Source organism: Notamacropus eugenii, chromosome 2 (genome assembly GCF_028372415.1).
Source record: "Notamacropus eugenii isolate mMacEug1 chromosome 2, mMacEug1.pri_v2, whole genome shotgun sequence".
Lineage (NCBI taxonomy): Eukaryota > Metazoa > Chordata > Mammalia > Diprotodontia > Macropodidae > Notamacropus > Notamacropus eugenii.
In genome coordinates this window covers 186,514,942-186,541,581 of record NC_092873.1, presented here as the reverse complement: position 1 = coordinate 186,541,581, position 26,640 = coordinate 186,514,942, and the positions used below count along the sequence as shown (strand labels likewise).

The 26,640-nt window shown below is 40.5% G+C and overlaps 1 protein-coding gene across 2 annotated transcripts in view; it reads left to right on the top strand.

Annotated features, from left to right (window-relative positions):
• Positions 1-26,640, top strand: part of BEND3 (BEN domain containing 3) — a 73,022-nt gene that overhangs the window by 37,302 nt on the left and 9,080 nt on the right. The window contains exon 1 of one of the 2 annotated variants that reach the window (XM_072642975.1): positions 4,143-21,791. The exons of the other annotated variant lie outside the window; for it this stretch is intronic. Within the exon in view, the coding sequence (XP_072499076.1) occupies positions 21,789-21,791 (3 nt within the window). The 5' untranslated portion in view covers positions 4,143-21,788. Of the gene's footprint in view, positions 1-4,142; positions 21,792-26,640 lie in introns of those variants that run through there. 2 annotated transcript variants of the gene reach the window in all.

The following is a 26,640-nucleotide window of genomic DNA, read 5'->3' as shown; positions in this document are numbered from 1 at the left end:
AGGGAGGGGAGGAGAAACCTGTTTACCAAGAAAGTAACCCTCTATAGTCTTGGTTTTTTTCCCTTTTCTGGGCATTTTCCCAGCCAGTGACTTGACTTCTGAATATTCTCCTCACACCCACCTCGCCTCCAGATCCTCCCAGCCAGTGCTTGGGGTCTGAGACTCAAATGCTGCTTCCCAGCCTCAGGGCTTTGGGCGAGGGCAGGGCTGCTATTCAGTGTGAGATTAAGTTCAGGTGCTCAGGTCAGGGCAGGGCTGCCTCACGGGCTCAGTTCCCTCAGGGGGTTTATGCAGAGACCTTCAACAATGGATCCAGGCTCCTGCCTGTTTGGGGAGCCTTGGTCTGCTCCTGCCTCTGCTGTTGCCTCCTGAGGGGGCCTGAGTTATGGGGGAACCCCACTCCCCTCTTGACCCACCAAAGAGACCTTCTCACCGACCCCTGTCACCTGTGGGTGGAGGGACCCACGCAGCTGCTGGAGATCCCGTCCCTTAAGCCCGCTCGGATCTGCTCCTCTTGGTGCCGGGGCCACAGCAAGGCTGGGCTGGGCTCCACATCTGCAGCGCGATGGACCTTTTGCGAGAGGTTTGCAGGTCCCTCTGGAACAGAAATCTCCTTCGCTCCACTTTTCTGTGGCCTCTGCTGCTCCAGAATTCGCCGTGAGTTACTTTTTACAGATGTTCTATAGGTTGTGGGTTCGGAGCTATGTGTATGTGCGTCTTTCTACTCCGCCATCTTGGCTCTGCCCCCTGAATTAATATTTAAAAAAGTAATTAGGGGCAGCTATGTGGTGCAGTGGATAGAGCACTAGTCCTGGAATCAGGAGGACCTGAGTTCAAATTCTGCCTCAGATACTTACTAGATGTGTCCCTAGGTAAGTCACATAACTTGATTTGCCTTAAAAAAAAAAGTAATTAATTGGGATGCCTGAGGACAGGTTGGGAGGAGGTGCTACTGTGGTTGCTTTACCCAGGGATGTGCTGGTCAATATTTAACAAGTGGCCCTCTGAAGCAGGATGCACTTTTCAGTTTAATCTGCATCATTAATGTTTTTTCCATCACTTTCTTAAGGCTAAACAATCAATAAATTGAGCCTGCATTTGTAGTGTATGCCAGTATCTGAGATGTAAATACTCCTACTCCTGGGCTGGCTTCAGTATGCCCCTGCCTTTACCCATAGTGATGAGTAGACTGGCCTGTGTATGACTCTGTATTACTTAGGATTTAGGTGGGCTAGACCTTCTTCTGTGCCCTTCTGTGCTCTGTACATAGGAGAGACTGCAGGAAGGCTCAGAACGTGCTGATGGGACCACCCTTGGCTTCAGGCCCAATCCAAGGCAAGACTAAAATACGGGGATGTGTCAGGCCAAGCATAAACAAGCTGGTTACTGATACCTCATTTTGGGCTAATTTGTCATGAAAAATTCAATATGGCTAACTTTTCTAGACATTAAGCAATCAAGACAGGACTATTTTGTGACAAATTCTGACTTAAAATATGGAAGGAACAAGCATAGCCCCTCACCCCTGCCTGATTTGGCAAATTCAGTTCAGTCCAAACCAGACTGAGGGACCACAAGTAGTGAGAATTATAATTATAATTCAAATGGAAAGGGAGTGGAGCAAGGATGTGCCAGAAGTCCTTTATAATTCCTCTCCAATCCATCTACAAGTTATGATTGGCTCCTGGTTCATGTGAGGTAGGAGATGGGCCAATGGTAGTCAGCCCTACCAGGTAGAATATGACAAAGGCCACTTTGGCATAATCTGTGGGGACACTCGAGGCATGACCTAGAAATGGAAAGTTTCTTAGACCAGAAATCCTGTGAAGTCTTCTGCCATATCTGAGAAAGAATCAAGATTGCAGATTTAAGGCTAAAAGTGACCAGAGATCATTTTATTTTACAGATAAGATACCTGAAACCTAGAGATTAAGTAACTTGATCAAGGGTCACTTAGGTAGTAAATGAATGACCCAACAACTGACCCCACTTCCAGAGTAACTCGTTTGCTTTAGACAGGATCTCAGACCCTTCTAGGGGAGGAACCTATTCTTCAGATTTCTGGCCCAGTTTAGGGGCTTAACAGGGATTTTCCTGTTGTCTTGAGTTGAGAGTAGGGGAACTGGGATTTGTTTTGGTTTTGATCTTGAAACTAGATTGAGTAATCCCAAACCTCATGGGTAGCTAGATGGTATAGTGGATAAAACACTGGGCCTGGAGTCAGGAAGACTTAATTTCAGAACCTGCAGCAGATACTTATTAGCTGTGTGACGCTGAGCAAGTCCACTTTCACCCTGTTGGCCTCAGTTTTCTCATCTGTAAAATGAGCTGGAGAAAGAAATGGCAAACCATTCTAGTGTCTTTGCCCAGAAAGCCCCAAATGGGGTCACAAAGAGACATAACTGAACAATAATAAAATACTCAGGGAAGAGGATGGACTCAGAATTAACTGGGTAAAGGCACAGGAGTGGTCTGGTCTGTAGAATTTCCCAGGTAACCAAATTCAAACGATACTCGAGGGCAGAAAAGAATTCATAGCTGAAAGCCCAAAGCCCTAGGAGTGCCCCAAAGTCCATCATGGAGAACACTCTTCAAAGGAAACGTAGGCATCATGACTTGTCTCAAGTAGCTTCTTCACCTGAGACATTTTTTTTCCTTCTGCTGGTTAGCTGCCCCCACCTTTCTCTTGCTCTGTGGCTGTCCAGGGACTGATTTAACCAGTCATCTAGGTGCAGGTTGTTAAACCTGCTGTTGGCTCTACACCTTGGTGTGGGTACTCCACCCCCTGAAGCAGATCCCTTTCATACCACAGTGGATCATAGATTTAAGGCTGGAAGGAACCCTTGAGGTCATGAGTCCAACCCCATCCCTTAACAGATGAAGAAATAGAGGTCCATAGAGATTAAGTAATTTGTCCAGGGTCTGGGGTGGGGAGGAAGTAGGGAGATGGGGGCAAGTTTGGGGTTTAAACCACGGGCCCTCTGACTCTCAGACCTGGGCAGCCAGGCTGCTTACTCAGGAATGGAGTTGCTAATGTAGACTCTAGGAAATTCTGAATAACAAAGACCTAGTAAAAGGAAACATGGAGCTCACTATTAGGCAGGAAAAGTAGCCAACTAGATGATTCAGTAGATAGAGTACCAGGCCTGTAGTCAGAAAGAGCTGAGTTCAAATGTGATCTCAGGCACTTAATTATCTGTATGAATCTAGGCAAGTCACTCCATTTGCCTCAGTTTCTGCTGCAGGAACAGGAGAAGAAAATGGCACACCACTCCAGTATCTATGCCAAGTAGACCCAAGTGGGTGTCTGAACAACAACAACAAAATATTGAAGGAAAACCCTGGGTGAAATTAGGCAATAGAAGTTATGGGGTATCCTCTCCCAGTAACCTGCTGGTTTTTTATAGGATCTTATCTAGATCTAGATCTAATAGGCCTAAGTTTTGAGGGAAGAGAGCTGGAGCCTGGACAGGGGGATTGATATACTGACTCATGCAAGTGATGAGAGGGAAGACTTCTGGGAAATTGGCCTCTAGTTGGGACCTGGGGCTTTTACTAAGCCTGGTGTTAATCTGTCAGAGTAACTTCCTTGTTTAGCAGTTTACTAGTTGAGGAGGCTATACCATATTATTCCTTGCACTAACTTTATGGTAGTATCAATAAATTTTAAAGAACAATTCTTTGGGTTGATTGTTGTTTCAGATTTATTAATCATTAGAATAAACTTACAGTTCAAATTCTCATCTACTGTTAAATGTTTGAAGGCTAAAAGGTTTGTTAAATAGTTTTTTTCCTAAACGTATGACTTATTTTAATGTAGGTGTTTCCACCCAACAGAGTTGCCCACTCAGACTGATGTAGGCCCTCCTCACCTCTGGCCTGGCCAGCTGATGTGTCTCCCTGCCTCAAGCCTCAACTCTATCCAGACTCCCAAGAACTATCCCATAAGTCTTGGTCTGACTTGGTCACTCCCTTCCCTCCTCAGTAAACTCCAGTGGCTCCCTATTCCTTCTGGATGAAATATCCATAAAATATATTTTGTAGGATCAAAAAGGAAACCATTTATATTGAAATAGTTCTCTCTTTTTCTCTCTCTATTTACATACATGTATGTGTGTACATATATATATCATACATATATATGATGATATGTATGTGTTTATAATTTTTTTTAAACCAAGTTCTCACATGTCAGATTAAGAACCTCTGTTCTTGAGAGATCCTGGTACCAAGTGTAGGTTCCCATACTGTGACTATGAAGGTGTTCTCTGACCGGATCACAAATAGGGTGGTTTTCAGTCTGAGGAAGCACAGTCTCGTGGTTCAGTTCATTCTTATTCTCTCTCTCAAATACTGAAGGATCTCTGGGTTTCAGAGAGGGATTATTTAAATTAGCAAGGGAAGTGTGCTGAGGATGTTTCCTCCCTTCCCCCTCAGCTGTGCATTTTCCAAATCCTCCCAAATGCATTCTCTCCACAAGGGAAACCTTTCAAAAGAAGTGGGGGAAAGGTCCCTGCGCTGGCTACAGAGATAAGGGGGAGAAATCCATTGATGGCTGTGAAATACTTGAGGAGAAAAGTGTCAAGAGAAATCCAAGCAGTCTACTTCTTTAAAATGTGCTCTTCAGTGATAGAGGGCATAAGGCGGTGTCTCAGCAGAAACCGTCTGTCACTTATGTGCAGTTATAGCAAATGTGTATTTTTTATGTTATTAAAGATTTCAAGTCCAAATGAATAGTCCTTATATTGAACAAAGGTGCCTGATTCTCTCCTGATTTGGCTTTTAAAAATATAGAACTCCAGTCACTGGAATAAGTCAGAGAAAAACAACTTCATGCCCTGTTAAACATTGCACTGGGAGGCTTGAAGAGCTTGGATAAATGAAACACCATGATAGCCCCCTTTCTTCCCAGCCTCAGATGTTTGGGCAGAAGTGCTATAATAAGTTTCAAAAGAAGTGAGAATTCTCACCATTTGGATAGAGGAAGAGAAACTTTGATAATCTACAAACTAAATAATTGGTCTCTGGGCTGGCTTTACCATCTTCATGAAGGTTAGACTGGAGTTCCTTGAGAAAGTTCTTTTTGTCCATTGACTTGCCAATAGAGTCTGATGTCCATTCTTTGCAGTTAGCATTGCTGTTTCCATTTCATTCTTTCATTCAGCAACTATTTTTTCCCGGAATTTATTTATTCATTTATTTTCAGTTTTCAACAATCACTTCCATGAGTTCCAAATTTTTTCCTCCTCAGTAATGTTAATGCAAGGTTAATGGTGGGTGGAGGAAAGAGTTAAAGATCTTTCCTGCCCATTAATAGGCCTTAATACCTTTTGTTAATTTCTGTTGAGGCACAGGGTAAGAGAGTCCTGCCCTCCAGCTCTGAAAAGTATATAAATACTCTGAGGTGAGGTTTTACTTGGGGCTTAGTTATTGCATGTGTTTGTTTGACTCTGGGAAGCCCCTGGCTTTGAAAGCCCAGATGTTGGCGCTTCTCTCTGGTAACTATGTACTGCATATGGTCAGACAGTTGGAAGTCCTGTGTATTGGTCTTTATTTTTCTGTTTGTATTTTCCCTGAAGTTCAGGGTGCTGACTTTTCCCCCTGAACTAAGTGAATGATATATGTGCTTGATTAAAGTAGATTGTTGACCCCTCAAAAGTTGCTTTCCTTTTAGGAGAGCAGATCTAGGAACCTGTACAGCAGGCTTTCTTGTGTATGGTGGAGTCCTTGCTGATACATCCTCCCTCCCCAAGATGGCATGCAATCTTATATGGGTTCCACACATATGTTCCTATTAAACACATTTTCACATTAGTCATGTTGCATAGAAGAATTAAAATGAATGGGAGAAACCATGAGGAAAAACAAAACATAACAAAGGAGAAAATAGTCTGCTTCATTTGGTATTCTGACTCCATAGTTCTTTCTCTGGGATGGCATTTTGCATCACGAGTCATTTAAAATGTTTTAGATCCTCGCATTGCTGTGAAGGGCCGAAACTATCAAAAACAGTCCTGAAGCACAGTGGCTGTTACTATGTATAATGTTCTTCTGGCTCCGCTCTCTTCACTCAGCATCAGTTCATATAAGTCTTTCCAGGATTTTCTGAAGTCTTCCTGTTTGTCGTTTCTTATAGCACAGTAGTATTCCCTTACATTCATATACCACAACTTGTTTAGCCATTCCCCAGTTGATGGACATCCCCTCGATTTTTAGTTCTTGGTCACTACAAAGAGAGCTACTATAAATATTCTTGTACATGTGGATCCTTTTCCCATTTTTATGATCTCTTTGGTATATAGCCCTAGACACTGTATTGCTGAGTCAAAGGGTGTGCACATTTTTGTAGCCCTTTGGTCATAGTTCCAAATTACTCTCCAGAATGGTTAGATCACCTCACAGCTCTACCAACAATCAGTGTTCCGGTTCTCCCACTTCTCCATCATTTATCATTTTCCTGTTTTGTCATGTTAGCCAATTTGATAGATGTGATGTAGTAGCTCAGAATTGTTTTGATTTGCATTTCTCTAATCAATAGTAATTCACAGCATTTTTTCATATGACTATGGATAGCTTCAATTTCTTCCTCTGAAAACTGCCTGTTTATATCCTTTGACCATTTATCAACTGGAGAATAGCTTGTATTCTTGTAAATTTGATTCAGTTCTCTATATATTTTAGAAATGAGGCCTTTATTACAGACACTAATTATAAAAATTCTTTCCCAGCTTTCTGTTTCCCTCCTAATCTTGATTTCTTGGCTTTGTTTGTGCAAGAACTTTTCAATTTGATGTAATCAAAGTTATCCATTTTGCATATCATAATGTTCTCTATCTCTTGTTTGGTCATAAATTTCTCCATTCTCCATAAATCTGACATACACTATTCCTTGCTCGCCTAGTTTGTTTATGGTATCAACCTTTATACCTATATTGTACCCATTTGAACTTTATTCTGGTGTATGGTGTCAGGTACTGGTCTATGCCCAGTTTCCATCACATTATTTTCCAGTTTTCCCAGCAGCTTTTGTCAAACGGTGAGTTCTTATCCCAGAAGCTGGGGTCCCTGGGTTTATCAAACAGTAGACTGCTGTAGTTATTGACTACTGTGTCTTATGTTCCTAACCTATTCCACTGATCTACCCCTCCATTTCTTAGCCAGTACCAAGTGGTTTTGATGATTCAGCAACCATTTTTGAGAGGTTGCTGTATACAAAGCACTTTCCCACTTTGAAAGCCACTAAAGTCCTTAATTAATATACATTTTCTACTATCTCTTCCCTACTCTCTTAGAAGCCCAGTGAGAATTAGGCAGAAGGAGCACAACTACATTAGAAACTATCACTCTAGGAGCCTGGATTTCAAGCCAAAAAGTCTGACAGTCTCATTTTACACTTGAAGAAACTGAGGCAGGCAGAGGTTAGGTGACTTCTCCAAAGTGACATTGGAAGCAAGTGGCAGTTTGTGTTATAAGCTAGAGCTAATATTTGAACATAGGTTCTCTGACTCTAAATTCAGTGACCTTTAGTGTACCATTTTGTTTTCCAGACACTTGTGCAGGCATGTACCTTGTTTTACTGTGTTTAGCTGATATTGCATTTTTTAACAAATTGAAAGTTTGTAGCAAACCCGTGTTGATCTAGTCTGTCAGCGCCATTTGTCCAACAGCATGTGCTCCCACAGTGGCACCTCTGTGGCACGTTTTGGTAATTCTTGCAACATTCAAAACTTTTTCATTATTATTATAATATGTTATAGTGTGATCAGTGATTTTTGATGTAATTGTTTTGGGGCATGCCCATGGAAGACAGTGAACATAATCCATAAATGTTGCATGTGTTTGGACTACTTCACTGATCCCCTTCCCTGTCTCCTTCTCCTCTAGCCTCTCTATTATCTGACACACAACAATATTGAAATTAGGCCAGTTAAGAACTCTGCAGTGGCTGAGTCAATGGATGAGGCAAACTTTATTGTTGTCTTATTTTAACAGATTGTCACAGCTACCCCAGCCTTCAGCAGCCACCACCCAGATCACTCAGCAGCCATCAAGGTTGAGGCTAGAACCTCTACCAACAAAAAGATTACGACTCACTGAAGGCTCAGATGCTGGTCAGCATTTTACTTAATAGACCATCGTATAGTGTAAACATAACTTTTTTATGAACTGGAAACCAAAAAATTTGTGTGACTCATTTTATTGCAGTGGTCTGGAACCAAACCTACAGTGTCTCCAAGGTGTGCCTATGCTCAGATTTCAAGGCCCAGCTCTGCCGTGAGGTAGCTCTTATCTGTAAAACTGATTGAACTAGTTGGTTCTGTTCAGTGCAGGAAAGAAGTTAAATGCAGGTATATTCAGGGTACTGCCTGAAGATCATTGGGGTCAACTCTAACAGAAGTGAGGGGCAGGGCACTAAGCAGGCACATATTGAATTTAAAAACCATATATTAAAATTATCTATGTTTATTTTTATTTATTTTGTTAAGTATTTCCCAATTGCATTTTAATCTGGGTCAGGCTGCACTTGGGAGTATTGTAGACCATATGCACGTTTGACACCTCTGCTGTAAATGATTTATTTCTAAGGTGTCTCTTAGAGGAAGCTAGATGGTGCAGTGAATGGACATTAGGCTTGTGTCAGAAAGACCTGAATTCAAATAATTTGCTATGTGACCTTGGGTAAGTCACTTAATTTCTTTCTACCTCAGTTTCCTCACTGTAAAATGAAAGTAATAATAATGCCTATTTCCTAGGGTTGTTTCGTAGGACAAATGACATTTATAAAGTGCTTAGCATAATGCCTGGTGCATAATAGCAGTTTAATCATCTTATGACTATATGAGCTATTGATACAAGGGTAAAGGATAGCAAGGGAAGAAAAAGGGATTTACAAAGGGGTAGAGGACTTTTATGATGTTAGGTTTGAAAATTAAGGTAAACTGAGAGACAAGGTTCTGAGCATGATCAATTTATTAGTTAAGCTAGTACTAATGAATAAATTGGGTCAATGATCTCTCTCAATGACCAGAGATCCTGAGTGAGGGTTGACAGGGTCTTTTGTGACAATTATCAAGATGACAGAGCAAAATCTAGAGTATTATAAGTGTACCTTATCTGATTGGCCTGACATTACATCATGGCAATCCTGATTGGTAGATATTTTAATGAGAAGGTTGGTTGAATCACCCAAGCTCTTCCCCATTACTTCCTCATTGGAAGATGGGAGTAAACCTCAGGTGATTGAATTAGTCTGCAGACCTGGATGTAGATCTGGCAAATTTTGCTTGAATCCTCTTGAATTTGAGTTAAGTTGGGTGAGGTTACAATGAAACTTAAATTTGAGATAAGTGGGTAGTGGGGGAGGTTACAAAGGTGGACAATGCAAGGATAGAGATTCAGTTCACAATAGAATTGAGTCCTGAGTGGAGGTAATTACAAGAGAAAAGCTTGGCCATTAAGCAAGTTTGTTTGGTATGGGAGAATATTAAAATCTTTGCCAGCTTAAGTCTTAAAAATTGAATTAGAATCAGTTTTCAATTTTACAGTGACATATTTGTTCTCTCACAATTTTGCTTAGGTTCAGTCTTAATTAACTTCTTGAATGATGGCCCTTACAGAAAGAAACTATGTTCATTCAGGGATTGTTTTTTTTTAATATTCACAGTTTGAGATATTCTACTTTTTCTTCCCAAGAGATGACTTTTTGTCTAGTACCTACTTTGTCATTTTGCCTAATGTTGCTTCAATCAATCAACAATTTATTAATAAGTTCCTACTGTCTGATAGGCATTGTGCTTGAGGCAAGGAATCATATATCTATTTGCCTGCATATAAATGTATGTGTATATGTGTGTGTGTATGCATATGTGTTTGCCATATATCTAGTACTGGAAGGTACCTCATAGGCTAAGCATTAGAAAAAGGATTTGAACCAAGTCTTATGGTTCCTGGTATCATACACCCTTTAATAGAGTATATGGACTAAGTTGAATCAATAAGCTTTTTATCAGGAACCTACTGTGTGTCAGGCACTGTGCTAAGCACTAGGGATACAAAGAAAGGCAAAGTAAAATGCCATCTATCCTCCCAAGTATCCCACAGCCTAGAAAGGGGAAACAACAGTGTACAAACATGCTACATAAAGGACAAATTGGAAATAACCTCAGAGGGAAAGTAATAATGATAAGCAGTACCAGGAAAGGCTCTTTGCAGAAGGTAAGACTTTGGGGAAGCCAGGAGGCAGAGATGAGGAGATAGCATTCCAGGCAGGGGAAACAGCCAGTGAAAATGCCTAGCTGTCCGGTTGTATTCAAGAAACAGCACAGGAGACCAGTGTCACTAGATTGTAGAGTCCTTAAAGGGGAGTAAGACTTAAGAAGACTGGAAAGGTAGGAAGGGGCCGGGTTATGAAGGGCTTTAAAAGACAAACAGAGGATTTTATATTTGATCCTGGAGATAATAGGGAGCCATTGGAGTTTTTTGAAATGGAGCATGACATAGACCTGTGTTTTAGGAAGATCTATCAAATTCATTTGATATCAATTTGATAGCTGAGTAAAGGAGAGATAAGGCAGGGAATCCAACCAGCAGGCTATTGCAGTAGTCTAGGCATGAGGTGATAAGGGCCTGCAACAAGATGGTGGCAGTGCCAGAGGAGAGAAGGCTAGGCATGTATGGGAGATACTGCAAGGCAGAAATGACAAGACTTAGTAGCTGATTGGGATGAGAGAGAATGATGGATTGAGGATGACATACACAGGTGGCTAGCCTATGTGACTGAGCCCTTAACAGTAGTAGTGTTTGCCCTATACTCTTCCTTGTTCAGACCACATCCAGAGTATGTATATGTTTAGTTGTTCTGAGTGCCATAATTTTGGAATAACATTGAAAAGTTAATTGTTTTGATACAGGGGTGTACCAGAGTCAGAAAAAGCTGAATTCAAGCTCCCTTCTGAGAAATAATGTTAAGAATCCTTCATCTATGTTCATTTCTCCCCATCTTAAAAAAATACTTTTCCTTTTCCCTTCCATTTCTCAAAACTATCATTTTATATTTCCTTCCCTTCATTGCTAAACTCATGGGAAGAATACTTCACATTTTCAGCTTTTTTTTTTTTTACTGCCTGTTGCACAATCCTTTATAATCTGACTTTTGATCTCACCACTCTACTGAAACTACTCTCAAAGTTCACCAATGACCTCTTTAAGAAAAAATTACTTTGAACTTAACATCCACAAACATGAACTTTTTTGATATAAAAGAATAGATATATGAAACCATGAACTTCTGTTATGGACCATTTTTGAGTCCACATTAGTTAACACATTAGTAACAAGACTACCTTGCTTGACTATGTCCTCTTTTGAAAACTGATTTTAATTCAATTTTTAAGAACTAAGCTGTCAAGGATTTAATATTCTCCCTTACCGGAGAAACTTGCTTAATGGCAAAGCTTTTCTCTTACCTCCACTCAGACTCAATTCTATCCTTGTATTGTCCACCTTTGTAACCTTACCCACTACCCACTTATCTCAAATTTAAGTTTCATTGTAACTCACCCACTTAACTCAAATTCAAGAGGATTCAAGCAAAGCCTGAGCAGAAGTGTCTTCTGTCCTTGTCTGTGTGTTTTTAATGTTTCATTGATACTCTTTTCTTCTCCCTTTTATGTCATTACTCATTGTCTTCTTCCCAGAATTCCTCCCTTGTTTAAAAAATAAGTGAAGAGAAAAAACACATTAGCTGTATCTGAAAATATGTCTCATTCTATTCCTCTAGTCTAGCCCATTGCATCTCTAACAGCAGGTGGGAGGTATGTTTCATCACCAGTTTTCTGATATCATGATTGGTAACTGCATTCAAAGTTCTGTAATCTTCCAGGTTTGCTTTTTCTTTAAGTTATCATGGTCATATAAATTGTTCTTCTCATTCTATTCACTTCAGTTTAAATCAGTTCATACAAATTTTCAGAGGTATCTCTGAACATCCATTCATTTAAAAAAAATTCAATATTATTTTTTATTCTGTATTCTCTCCCTCCTCCCCTCCCCCCCTTGCCTACCTACTGAGAAGGCAAGGCAACAGAATCCATTGCAAAACATACAAAACAAATTTCCATTTTAGCCATATCCAATAAAAAAGAAGAAAACATGCAGCAATCTGTACTCTGAGTCCATCAGCTCTCTGTTGGATGGGGCATAGCATGTTTTATCATGATTCCTTTGGAGTTGTGATTGCCATTATATTGATCAGAGTTCATAAGTCTTTTATTATGATATTGCTGTAACTGTGAATTGTTCCCTTAGTTCTGCTCACTTCATTTTGCCATCAGTTCATACAGGTCTTCTAAGGTTTCTCTGGAACCATCCCCTTCATCATTTCTTTTGGCACAATAGTATTCCATACCCTTCGTACACCATAACTTGTGCAACTATTCCCCAAATGATTGGCATCTCCTCAATTTCCAACTTCTTGCTGCCACAAAAAGATCTGCCATAAATATTTTTGTATATGGTCTGTTTGTATAATAGGTCTGTTTCCTCTTTCTTTGATCTCTTTGGAGTGTAGACTTACCAGCAATATTGATAAGCCAAAGAGTTTGCATAGTTCAGTAACTTTTTTAACATATCAGTGACATCTTAATTGCTAAATTTGATACCCTTTTCCAAGTTTTCATCCGTCTTGACCTTCATCATTTGATTTTGTTGTCCCCTTCTTCCTGGATTTTTCTCTCATCTCTCAGCTTCTGTTACGCTGCTTGCTGTCTGGGTATTCACCTCCCTGATTTCTCTTCAGTTTCCTTCATTCATTATTCCTGCTCCCACCCCCTAATTACAGTTGTCCCCCAAGGCTCAACGTATCCAAAACGAAACTTATCTTCCATTCCTCCACCACAAATTCTTTCTCCTAAATTTTCTTATTTCTTTATATAGAGCAATGCCAGCCTCCCAGTTACCCAAGCTCAAAACCTTGGAATCCTCTTTGATTTTTCCCTCTCTCATCCCCACCCATATTCAGTCAGTTGCCAGGTTCTGTCTTTTTTTACCTGTATGACGTTTCTCACTCTTCCCCTTCCTCTTCCCTCACAGTGCCACCACCCTAGTTTCAGACTCTTATCACCCCTCTCTTGCACTATTACTGTAACACTTCTTCTAACCAGTCCCTTTATTTCTCGTGTCTCACCTCTCTAGTTCATCTTTCCAGAGCTGTCAAAGTGAGCTTCCTAATTCATAGAGGTTGCTTGCCTTCTCAAAAACCTTCAGTGATTCCAGTTCCTTGTGGGATGAATATCCCTATACCTCTCCAGTATCTTTGTCAAGAAAACCCCATGGACACTATGGTCCATGGGGTCATGAAGAGTAAGACACCACTCAGCAGTTCACTCTTCATGTCTTGTGTGTACCTAATTATTTACATGTTGTCTCCCTCATTAGAATGTTTAACACCTTGAAGGTAGGAACTGTTTAAAAAGAATTCTCATAATTAAAAAAAATTCTCCCCATTTTCACCTTGCCTCTTCTCCCTCCAGTATATTCAATCAGGTGTTCCTTCACATCTTCCTCATCTCTATTGCTTGAAATCTCTCTTTGTTCAAGAGGTGAATTCAGGTACCACCTTCTCCATAAAGCTTTTCCAGATACATCAGCTAAAAGTGTGTTTTCTCATTTTTTTTCTGTCTCTACCTCTTTCTCATTCCTCCCTCCCTCTCTCATCTCTCTGTTTTTCCTTCATTTCCCTCCTTCCCCCCTTCTTCTCTCTCTGTATATCTCTGTGTATATGTATATTTATACACACACACACACACACACACACACACACACAAAACTCTGTAAGATACTTGAGTATAGGGACTCTATTTCATCTTTGTATTCCCTAGCACCTCCCACAATGACTTAGACAATTTTCAGAGAGAGTTTTGGCTCCATGTAATGGAAAAATATCCATCAGTTAGAACTGTCTCAACGTCAGATGAGATACTTCAGGAGGTGATAAATTCCCCATCAAGTGAAACTTGGATGACTCTAGTCACATAAGGTATAGAGGAGATTTTTGTTATACAACAGGATAGACTAGATGAACTTTGAGGTCCTTTCCAACCCTAAAATTCTATGATTTTCCCATTCATCAAACAATCTTCACCTCATTTTGATCCCATTCTCCTTATTTCCCTTTCAGAAAGAGAATCAAGGGGACTTAGGGCCATTTTCTCTTCAAGCAAGGGCAACTTTCCTACATTCAGATTTATACCACTCCAGAGCAACATTAGGGAGGGGAAAAAAATACCATCCTCAAAAAAATCAAACAAAAGGCCATGTAGAGACTGGTTTGGCACCATTGAAAGCTCTGTAGCCAGATAGAGCAGATGGTGAAGGTGAAGAGCCAAAGTTTTTGTTGGTACCAGTGCCTACTTCTTTTTGTTCACAGAAGTGTGGGTGAAATTCAAAAGCTCTCTGCCAGGTAGAAGTTAGCATTTATTCTCTTATCTTTCCCCACCCAAGGACACAATAATTCATTGTTTTGTAAGAATTCTGAAATGTTCATGTGATTTTTTTTTGCATTTTGTGAGACAGAAATATTATTTAATACAGACTTCTGTAATGTAAGAGGGGAAAACCTTTGCTAGAGTGGCAGAAATGGAGGATATTGCTCATCCTCTTCCCCCATCCTACCCTCACCCCCACCAAAGGTTGCTGAGTGCCTCCTTGAGTTTTGCCAGACTTTGAAGGTAAGTTACATGGCTTAGGTGCTAGCTGCCAGAGGCATGATAGGACCTGAAAGGAATTGACTTGCTCCAGAACTACAAGGAGGGAAGGTTGAGGAGCTATCCTTGGTTTGGTTGAGTGGGAGAGGACATTAATTAGATTGAATTCAACCAGTATTTAGTGAGTGTCTGCTGTGTGCTGGGAGGAAAGCTAGGTGGAGCAGTGCACAGAGCACTGGGCCTGGAGTCTGGAAGAGTCATCCTCTGGAGCTCAAATCTGGCCTCAAGTGTTGCCTTGGGCAAGTTACTTAACCCTGTTTGCCTCAGTTTCCTCATCTGTAAAAATGAGCTGGGGAAGGAAATGGCAAACCACTTCAGTGTCTTTGCCAAGGAGACCTCAAATGGGATCACAAAGAGCTGGACAATACTACAAGACCCTAACCACAAACATGTGCTGGAAATGAATACGAAGATAAAAACAAAACCCACTCTGCTCTCAAGGAATTTACATTGACTGAAGTTTTAAAAGGATCTGGACAGCTCCCTGACTTTTTTGTGTGTTAGCCTAGGTGACTGTGGGCCTGATTTACAAAAGAGCTAGAAATAGATTAATTAGTGCTGAGACCAGTTGGCTCTAGAGGTTATCACAAAAGAAAGATAACACTTCCTTTGAGGGCAAAGCCTGTGGCACCAGCAGGCAGCTCTAGCAGATGGGAGTAGCAGAGAATAGTTAACTTCAGAGGATGGCAGAATGAGAACTAAGAGATTGCAGTTAGACAAGGGCTACAGAGACTAAGCTTAGTTCCCTGGAGGGAAGGGCTAAGCATCTGGAAGGGAATCACGTGTGGCCCTTGGAGAGGAGGAAGAACTTTCACTTGGTCACAGAGAAAAACATCGTAGTAGCTGCAGTAATGGCCCTGGACAAACAGAGCAATTCCTGAACCAAGCCTTATAGAGTGAAGAGGAAGAGTTCACAGACAGCAGCAAGTTGGATCAGATCTATCTACAGGCCTTTCTGACCTAGCCCCCTTCTACCTTTCCTCCAATAATCCCAGCCCTTTTCTGGGCCTTTTCTCTTACTGTCCCCTAGGCCTGGAATGTTCTCCCTCAACTCTGCCTATTGACTTCCTCAGCTTCCTGTAAGTCTCTACTAAAATTCCATCTTCTATAAGAAGCCTTTCCTAACCCCTTTAATTCCAATGCCTTCCCTCTGTTAACTATTTCCTGTTTATTCTGTACATAGCTTGCTTTGCATATGTTGTTTGATGGTAGATTTTAAGCTCCTTGATTTAATCTTTTGCCTCTTTTTGTATCTCCAGAGCTTAGCACAGTGCCTGGTACAAGATAGGTACTCAATAAATATTGATTGATTGATTGAAGTTCTTGGACTAAGCAAGAGTTCTAGAATTAAGCAGGAACTCATGCCAGGGAGCAGTAAGGACGAGGGCCATAACATAGAGTCACAAATCTTACCCGCACTTAATTGACGTATGAGCCATGTGATTTGTGTCCTGTTGAAGGAGTGGACTTAATAGTAATTTCAAATAGTTTCCTCTTTGGGAGAACTTAACCACTGAATAGAACTCTAAGTCTGGAGTAATTTATACTCTTGGGGGAAGGAGAGTTGTTTTGACTGCTAATGAACTCAGGTGTGAATCTTGTCCATTTTCTGTTTCTTTGTGGGGTTTTTTTGGGGAGAGGGTATAAATTAATTATGTCCTGTATTTGACATATTGTTAGCCTTGAACCCTTGCATGTGAGTGAGCCATGGATCCTTTTACCTTTTCTGGGGAGATCTAGACACATATACTGATACTCTCATTAGATACAAACCAAATCCTGATATTCTAAAAGAAACCCTAGATAGGGATGTGAACTAATGAGTGATTTGTGAAAAGTCCTCAAGACTGAACCTGATTGGTGGAAACTCAGAGATGAGGGCACAGTAGCATGCTGTGAAACTTTGGGGAGTAATAGGTCACTGAATTTGGAATCACACATTCTCGGATTTGAGCTCAATCTCTGTGAGTCACAGTAGACAAACTGCTTAGCATTCCTGAATTTCATCTTCATTATCTTTAAAGTAGGGATAATAATATCTGCACTATCCGCCTCATAGGACTGATGTGAGGGAATACAATTAAAGGCATCCTGTTTTAATGGTCTGAGACTGGAAACTGATACCATTTTATCTGTTGAAATGACACAAAGAGACATTAACATCTGCTGTACCTCTCGCTGTACACTAAGTCCATGGGCCCTTTCCGTTGGACTTTCAGCTGAAGTACTGCCAGCACTAGTCATGTGATGCTAGCCACATCATGTAATCTCTCTCCACCTCAGTTTCATCTTCTGTAAAATAGAGAAAATGATACTCGTGTACCTACCTCAGAGGGTTGTGGTAAGGATCAGGTGACATAATGCATGCAAAATGCTTTGTATGAACCCTAAAGCGCTAGGTAAATATACTCTTAATATGATACTTGTATAAGAATCTTAATTATTTAGATGTCCTGTTACCATTTGGCTTCTTAACATGCTTTATTAGGTGTTAGGATGACCTTTGTATTGTTGGGTATAAATCTCTCATTAAGACAGGGCTTGTTATTTACGACTTCTGCCTTGCCATTTGATATTAAGAGATATTTCTGGGGAAACAGATACTACACAGGAAGGTTTCTAATACCCATTTAGTTTAGCTGCTGGTATAGTACCATGCTCCTCACAGCAGGTTAGCTGGACCTGGTGTGGGCTGCCTCTTCACCTCAAGTCAAGTTCATGTTTGAGATCTTCTCCTGGGTTCTTGGTATCACAGTTCCTGGGCTGATTGTGCATCATTTAACAGGTTCCTATGTAGTGAGCAGAATCCAGTGCCTGGATTCCTAGTGAAGGTCTTTGAATTCTTGGAAGGTGTCCTTGGTGATCTGATAACCAGCACTGAACTTGACATGATGGCCTGGAACTACCCCAGACACATACTTAACCACCCCCTTGGTGATTGCCCAGTAGCAGTGACCTCAGGCTCTGTTTGAACCTCTATGTTAAGATTTGTTGGTGGGGGGGTGGCCAGGGGAAGGTTGCTTTCGAATTCACAAGGGCTACTTCGGCACCTGAATCTGGCTTTGGAGAGTAAATCAGCATCCCAGATTTTGAACAGCAGCTTAAAAGGTTCCCATAAGGCTGGAGGACAAGTTAGAGGATTGGGAACAATGTGAGCCAGGAAACACTCTGCCAAGTAGCACAGATTTAAAGATTTCTCGATACTCCTGGACAGCTGAGCGGAGTGATTTTTATCATCGGCCAGCTGTAATGTGCAGCCAGCCCTGTTGTAGTCTTGGCAGCGTGAGCAGAATGAATCAGAACACTGTGTTGACAGGACAGAGAATGTAGGGACAGCTAAGAAGTTTCTCTGTGGTGAAAGGGTTTTGTTTTGTGTTGTTTATCTAAGGTTTCTTTGGATGAAGAATATTGCCCTCTGCTGGAGCTTGGCAAATTTCTCTTTTAAACGTGTGAGTCCAAAATGTTTAAAACAAGAGCAAGGATTTTTAGGAGTCTTAAACCTCAGTAGGAATCAAAATATTTTTATTCATCAGTCAATTATTTATTAAGCTCCTCCTAGGTATGAGTTATTATACTAGGCACTGGGTAGGGATATAAGTACAAAGAATTAAACAATCACTAAAGGAATTTATATTCTAATAGGGAAGACAAGTATGCATGTTAGTATGTAGAGAATAAATATAAAATTAATAATTACTAACAATAATGAATAACAAATAAAAAATATCAAATAAATAACAAAATTAACAAATTCAGATAAATACAAAGTAGTCTAAGTGGGAAGGCTTCAGCAGTTGGGATCAAGAAAGACTTTGTTTCAACAAAGGTACCTGAGCTAGAGCTTAAAAAAAGGAGGGGCTCTATGAAACATAAGTAAGGAGGGACTGCATTGGAGGCATGGGGGAATGCTGTGTGCAAAGACATGGGACCTCAAAATCAACTATATTGTGTGAAGCACAAGAAAAAGTCAGTTTAGCTGGACTGAAGAGTCAGCCAGGAGGAAAAATGACTAGTGAAACTGAGCAAATAGATTGAGGCCAGGTTGTTAAGGGCTTTAAAAATTAAAACAAAGTCGTTTACATTTTATCCTAGAGGCAATAAGGAAGCCACTAGAATTGATTGAGTAGGGGAGTCATGTGGTTAGATCTGCACCACTGAAGGAAAATTAGTTTGGCAGCCAAATTTAGCATGGACTAGAAGGTGAGAGCTTGGAGGTTGGGGGCAGTTAGGAGACTGTGGCAGTGTAGGGGAGAGAGGTGATGAGGACCTGAACTAAGATGGTTCTCCTACTGTATGAGTATAGAGAAGAGGTTTGCAAGAGAGGCTGTGGAAGTAGAAATGGATTAGATTAAACTGATTAGATATGGAGGGGAAAGGAAAGTGAAGGGGTCAGCTGGAATATTACGAATGATAGTATTTTTTTAGGTGACTTCCCACCCAGTCCTGATTTTTTCCTCCTTTGTTTAGCCTTATTCCCCCTTTTTTTAAATCTGAGAAATAAAAGCAATGAACAAGATTATCTCTTGCCCCTTCTGTTGTTGTGGTAGTTCAGTCATGTCTGACTCTTCGTGATGCTACTCGGGGTTTTCTTGGCAAAGATACTGGAGTGATTTGCCATTTCCTTCTCCAGTTCATATGATAGATGACAAAACTGAGGCAAACTGGGTCACACAGCTAGGAAGTGTCTGAAGCCAGATTTGAATTCAGGGAGATGAGTCTTCCTGCCTCCAAGCCTGGCGCTTTAGCTGCCCCCTCTAGCTCCCAATATCCTGTGATTCTGTGATTCCTATGTGAGTGGACACAAACAATTTCCAGGTGAAATTGAAAGGCTTTTTTTTTGTTGGATGCTAGTTTTCATATAGTTACATTCAGTAGAGAAAAGGTCTTCAGCTTCAGTTTTCTTTGCTAAAGAGAATGACCTTTGGAAAGGAAAAGACAGAATAAAAATAGCTAATAGGGAGTTGATACCCAAGCTGAGTAGGGCTGTGATAGTAAGAGAGTGCTCTGATTCTCAGTTCAGTGAAATGAAATCAAGTTTTGAATATTGAAAGAACTGGTAGATGTCATTGCTGAGCTGCTGTCAGTGAAGAATATGAAGAATAGAGAGGTTCCCTGGGACTGGTGGATAAATGTTGTACTAATTTGAGAGGGAGAAGGCGAGAGAGAGAGAGAGAGAGAGAGAGAGAGAGAGAGAGAGAGAGAGAAAGAGAGAGAGAGAAAGAAATGAGAATGAATGAATGTAGACCTTGACATAGACTTCTGGAAATGTTGTAGAATGCTTGTAGAAAGAAATGGTTTATGAATGTCTAGAAAAGGAATTGGGAGCTACAAAGAGGTAGCTTAGGTTCCTTAAGAACCCCCTCTAGACTAACCTGATTTTCTTTTTTGACAGTTATAAACTAGTTGATCAAGAGAACACTATTAAGTTTACTTTAACAAAATATTTGATAAGGCATCTCATGTTACTCTTGTGGAAAAGATAGGTGGTTGCCAGCTACCATCTAATAGTACAGTTAGTTGGATTTGGAATACTACAGTTAGTTGAATGGCTGGACCCCCGAATAGACAGATGGTTTGATGTTAGCTTGGAAACAGTCTCTATAATGGAGCGGCATTTACGATTGTCCCTGGGTTGTCTAACAATTTTAACAGTGACCTGAATAAAAGGACAGATAAAATGCTTATCAAATTTCAGAGTCAATAAACATTTATTAAGCACCTACTGTGTGCTAGGCACTGTGCTCAGCATTTGCTAAGGATACAAAGAAAGGCATAATACAATTGATGCCTTTAAGAAGTTCATGGTCTCATTGGGGGAAACAGAAAGGGGGTATAGAGAGGGGGCTGTTACTCAGGGCATGATGAGGGCCTGCAGCTGGGTGGGAAATCATCTGAGGAGGTGAGAGTTTCAGAATTGATTTCATCTTGCCAAAAGATGAGTTTCCGGACATCATAAAGTCCAAGAAAGTGGCCAGGTTGCAAATGATGAGGTGAATGCTCCAGATAGGCTCTTTAAATGGTGGAAGCTCTGGGAGGGACTCTCAAGTGAGCTGCAATAACTAGCATCCAAAAAGAGATCTCAGCGAGAAAGAAAATTAGACTCTAATCAGATGAAATTTCGCAGCAATAAATTTAAAGTCTTAGTTGTCTTTGTTCAGTCATTTATAACTCTGTGAATGCGTTTGAGGTTTTCTTGGCAAAGATACTAGAGTAGTTTGCCATTTCCTTCTCCAACTCCTTTGACAGATGAGGAAACTGAGGCATACAAGGTTAAATGACTTGCCCAGGGTCCCACAGCTAGTAAATATCTGAAGTTAGATTTGAACTCTGGTCTTCCTGATTCTAGGCCCAGCGCTCTGTCTACTGTGCCACCTTGCTACCCTATAAAGTATTAGACTTGAGTTCAAAAAATTAACTTCATAAATACAAGGTGGAGGAGGTATGGCTAGCAGCAGTTCTCATAACAATCTGGGGGGTTAGTGGATTTGAAAACTCAGGATGAGGCAACATGTGATTTGGTAGCCTCCCTGAAAGCTAATGCAATCTTGGGCTACAGAGAGGCAGAACTTCTTGGAGTAAGGAGATGATAGTCCCATTGTACTCTGCTCTGGTCATATCTGGAGTATGATGCTCAGGTCTGGGCAGCACATTTTAGAAAGGACATTCATGGGTTGAAAAGAACCCAGAAGATAAGGGTTTTGAATTCAAACGATGATCTGTTGAGGGATCTGGGAGTGTTTAACTTAAAGAAGAAAAGAATCACTTGGGATATGATGTTGTTCAGTCATTTTTTTGGTTGTGCCTGACTTTTTATGACCCATTTGGGTTTTTTTTTTTAGCAAAGATACTGGAATGATTTGCCATTTCTTTTTCCAGCTTATTCTACAGATGAGGAAACTGAAGCAACAAAAAAAGGGTAAAGTGACTTGCCCAGGGTCCCACAGCTAGTGTCTGAGGCAGGATTTGAACTTAGGAAGAAGAATCTTCCTTGACTCCAAGCCCAGCATCATCTGGCTGTCCTAGAGCATGGTAACTGTCTTCACATATATGATATAATCTCACATGGAATGAGAATTAGAGATATACTGTTTGGCCCCTGAAGGCAGAACCAGGAATAATGAATAGAGCCTACAAAGAGGTAGATTTAGGCACCTTGTCAGGGAAAACTTTACAGTAATTAGGGCTCTCTCAAAGTGGGATGAGCTGTCTTAGAACATGAGTTCCCCTTCATTGCGAGTCATCTGAGCAGTGATGGACCACTTATTGGCTGTGTTGCAGCGATGACTTTTTCTGGCATGGATTGAATTAGGTCATCTGTCTTGGAGGTTCTGTGGTTCAACATGTAGCTTTTTCTATCTGGGCAGTATATACAGCGCATCTCCCATTTACATTCCTAATACTATCGTGGGTTTGTAGTGTTTCTGAAGATTTATCTTAAAATCCAATTCTAACTTATGGCAATGGGGCAGTACCCTCCCCTCCCCCCCATACACACATTAAAGAATTTGTTCATTAACTCTTTTTTTCAAAATAATTTGTAATGTGAATAATCATGTACTAATTTCTTCATTTTGTAAATTTGTTGGTTTGGTTTTTTTTTATATAACTTAAAGACCAATGGGACTTAAAAAAAGCCTTTTTATTGTGGTGGTATTTTATCATGACTTAACATTGTTGGAAACCACATTCCCAGTCTACAGGAAACAAAACAAAAAAGGAAAATGCTTTGAACTTCTTGGGGGGTGGGTAAGAAGGAGAAATCCAATCCACACGTTTGCCTCTCCCACATTCCCCCTTTGCCTTCCCTTAGCTTCTTCATGTGCACACATTCACGTGAACTGCAGGCTTTCTTTGCTGAATTATTTGTGGGGCAGAGTCTAGGCACGTTTGTTTCTAATTTGGTGATTACTGCTATAAGGCAGAGCGACAGGATCATGAAGAGCTCAGCTGTAGAACTCAGATTTCCTCTGTCCATCCCAAGTAACAGTGTAAGTATCACACAGTCGTTTCCAGTGTAGAACTGGATTGCCACTAGGTCAGGAACAGTAGGAGGGCTTTCCATTCATGTATTCATTTATTTATTGGGTAGGGATTATTTGCTGTTCCTGTGGGCTTTCTGCTGTGATGTGAAAATAACTTACGTAAAACTTGGTATTCTAGATGCTATTAAATAAACCATATTGTGTCCGAAGCATTTATACTTAGCACAGTATAGCCTTCATTTTCTGTGACAGACCCTCCACTCTGTAGATTCTTTGATCTGTCTCTAGGAGACTGTGGTCCATCGATCAGGTCTGAAGAGAGAGCAGGATTAGTAAAGGGCTCTCCCTGGTCATTCGTTAGCTGTCACAGGCAGCTCTAGCAAGGCATTTGAACCACTCATCAGGTCATTAGAGCTCTAATTTGATTTTCTTTGACTTATGGCTATTAGGGAAGTAAAGTGGCTGTGATTTAATTTGTGAGTGTATTTTTGTTTTAAGATACATCTATTGACTTTGTGGAAGATGCCAGAGCAAAGTTAATCCTTCTTTAACATGATGCAGATTAATTCGCTAAAGGGAAGATCCTTAACACAATCAATGAAAATGAGATACATCTCTGTAAGCCTGGGAAAAATACTGAAGGACTAAAGGTTTATGTGCCCGTGTTAGGCAATCTCCATTTCTTGACCATCGCTAGAGTGGTATCTTCTGGGTCCTGTGTCACATACCAGACACTGGTATTTGTACAGCATCTGTGGTTTTCCTCTAGGGATTCTCTCTGCATTTTTCAGCAAGCAGAATTAAGTATTTCAGAGAATAAAATTTGTTCTCTCCATACTTTTAAAGAAAAGAGTCAATCAATGAGTGTCAATTAAGTACCTACTATGTGCAAAGTACCGTAAGAAGTGCTGGGGATATAAAGGAAGGCAAAAGCAAGTCTGCCCTCAGGAAGCTCCCAGTCTGGTAGAGGAGAGAAGCAGCCAATAAATATGGGCAAATAGGAAATAATTAACAGAAGGCAGGCACTGGAATTAAGAGGGTTAGGAAAGACTTCCTGTTGAAGGTGGGATTTTAGTTGGGAGTTGTAGGAAACCAGGAGAGGGAGATTATTTCTGGACCTGGGGCACAGCTAGAGAAATTTCCAGGAGAGAGAGGTGGAGTGTCCTGTGAGAGGAACAGAAAGTAGGTTAAGTGTCACAGGGTCAAAGAGTATATGACAGGGAGGAAGATTTAAGAAGACTGGAAAGTTTGGGTTTTTTTGGGGGGTAGTTAAAGGGGATTGTTATGTAAGTCTTTGATCCTGGGGGTGATAGGGAGACACTCGAGTATATTGAGTATGAGGGTGACATGATCACACTTGCAAATGAAACTAGACTGTGTCTGGCCAGTTAACAACAGTGATAGCAGCTACTGCCCTTCTGGTTGAAGATGACCCTTCCTCTTCCAGGTGAGGACATGTGACCTAAAAATGCTCCTCATTTGAATGCTCACTTTCTAAGTGTAATAAGACTGTGTCTGTCACTGCTGATTAATACTCTGCTTAGGTCCAGCCGTGTACTTCCCTGTGCATCTAAAAGTGCCCATTAATCAGCTTGTCTACTCTCTACCATGTCTGATTGTTTAATGAAGCCCTCAAAAATACATTCAAATAAAATTCAACCTGAAAAAAAAATTCACTTAATTTGGGTGTACTGTGCTGCATACAGATTTTGGAATTTCTCAATAAGCTAGCAGGTTTTGTACTGCACAATGAAAATTAGCTGTGCCAGCAATTTTGTCACTGACTTTGGGAAGAGCATCCACTAGGGGCTGTCAGGCAGGTAGGGCTGTACTCCTGCTATGGAATCCCACAAATCAGATAGGGGGAATCAAAAGGGGATTGCCCTCATGGAAGCAATGATATAAGTAGGAGCTTGCCATTTGCTGAGGGTTATAGTCCTACAGTAATCAGCTAGGTCAGTTACTGTCTAGGGTGCTGCTATATTGAGGTCAAGATTGTCTCGGCAGTAACTATATCCAGGGCCACTCTGATCAACTGTCTTTTTTGTTCTCTGTGACCCCAGGAACCAGAGGTAATGAGAGGAAGTTGCAGAGAGGCATATTTAGGCTCTGTGTAAGAAGAAACTTTGTAGTAATTAGGCCTGTCCCAGAATGGAAGGGGCTGGATTCAAAGGCTAGATAACCACTCTTTGGGTATTTAGGTTCCTTTAATGGACCATGTTTGTTTGTCTGTCTCTACTGAGAGGGCAGATGAGTCAGTCTACTGGAGGAACTTTGAAAGTGGAAGAAATACATTTTTAAAAAAGATATAATTTATTACTTTGGGTTTTATTTCGCAATAGGAGAGTCATTATTGGATATAGCTCCTCCCCTCCCATTCTACCTAGGAATTAAACTTTCATTTGTCCTTTTTTTCTTTGTGAAATATATTTAGTTTGATGTTTTATTTCCCCCCAATTGCATACAAACAATTTTTAACATTCTTTTTAGGAAGTCTTGAATTCTAAATTCTCTCCCTCCTTCTTCCCCTGTCATTGAGAAGGCAAGCAATTTGATATAGATTATACATGTGTAGTCATGCAAAACATATTTCCATATTAGTCATGTTGTAAAACAAAACCCAGACAAAAAAACCCCTGAAAAACAAAGTTTTTAAAAAGTATGCTTCAATCTGTATTTCTTTTTCTGGTAGTGTATTGCATTTTTCATCCTAAGTCCTTCAGATTTGTCTTGGATCATTGTATTACTGAGAATAGCTAGGTCATTCACAGTTGATCATTGTACAGTATTGCTGCTACTGCGTACAGTGTTCTGGTTCTGCACACTTCACTTTGCATCAGTTCATGTAAATCTAGGTTTTTCTGAGAGCATCCTGCTTGTCATTTCTTATGCCACAATAGTATTCCATCACAATCACATATCATAACTTGTTCAACCATTTCCCAGTTGATGGACATCCCCTCAATTTCCAGTTCTCTGCCATTGCTCTTTAAAAGAGCTACTATACATATTTTTGTATATAGAGTTCCTTTTCATTTTTGTTTTTTGTCTCTTTTGGAAACAGATCTAATACTGGTACTACTGGATCAAAGGTATGCAAGGTTTTATAACCCTTTGGGCACAGTTCCATATTGTTCTCCAGATTGGTTGAATCAGTTCACAATTCCACCAATAGTGCATTAGTGTCTCAATTTTCCCACATCCCCTCTTGTCATTTGTCATTTTCCTTTTCTGCCATATTAGCTAATCTGATAGATATGGGTTGGCACTTTCCACTTGTAAAGAAGACAAACAGTTGAGTAAAACAATTAACACCTTTTCAAATCTGACAGTCTATGTACCATTCCGCCCTTATCACCTCCACTTTTCTACTGAGAAGAGCAAAGTATGTTTCATTTTCTGTTCTCTGGGACCATTGCTATTTTAATTACATTGTTACGTTATGTATACTGTTCTTTTGGTTCTGTTTATTTAGATTCTGTCTTAGTTCATACAATTCTTTCTTTTCCCATGTTTGAAACAGTGTTTTTAGACAATACAGCTGACACATACTGTGCTTGAATAGGGTATATTATCACCCCTATGAGCTACTAGGGGCAGCAAGGTGGTGCCATAGTATACAGAGTGGTAGGCCCAGAGTCAGGAAGACTCTTCTTCCTGAGTTCAAATTTGACCTCAAACTCTTACTTGTGTGATCCTGAGCAAATCACTTCACATGTTTCTTGAATTGTAAAGTGGGGATAACAGCATCTACATTAAATGAAGCAGTAATCATGATATGCTTAGCACAATACCTGGCATGTAGTAGGCACTATATAAATGCTTCCCCCTCCCTGTTTCCACATGAACCATTTGGAGTAGCCCTCTATCACTCCTGCCTCAATTCTGCAATTCCT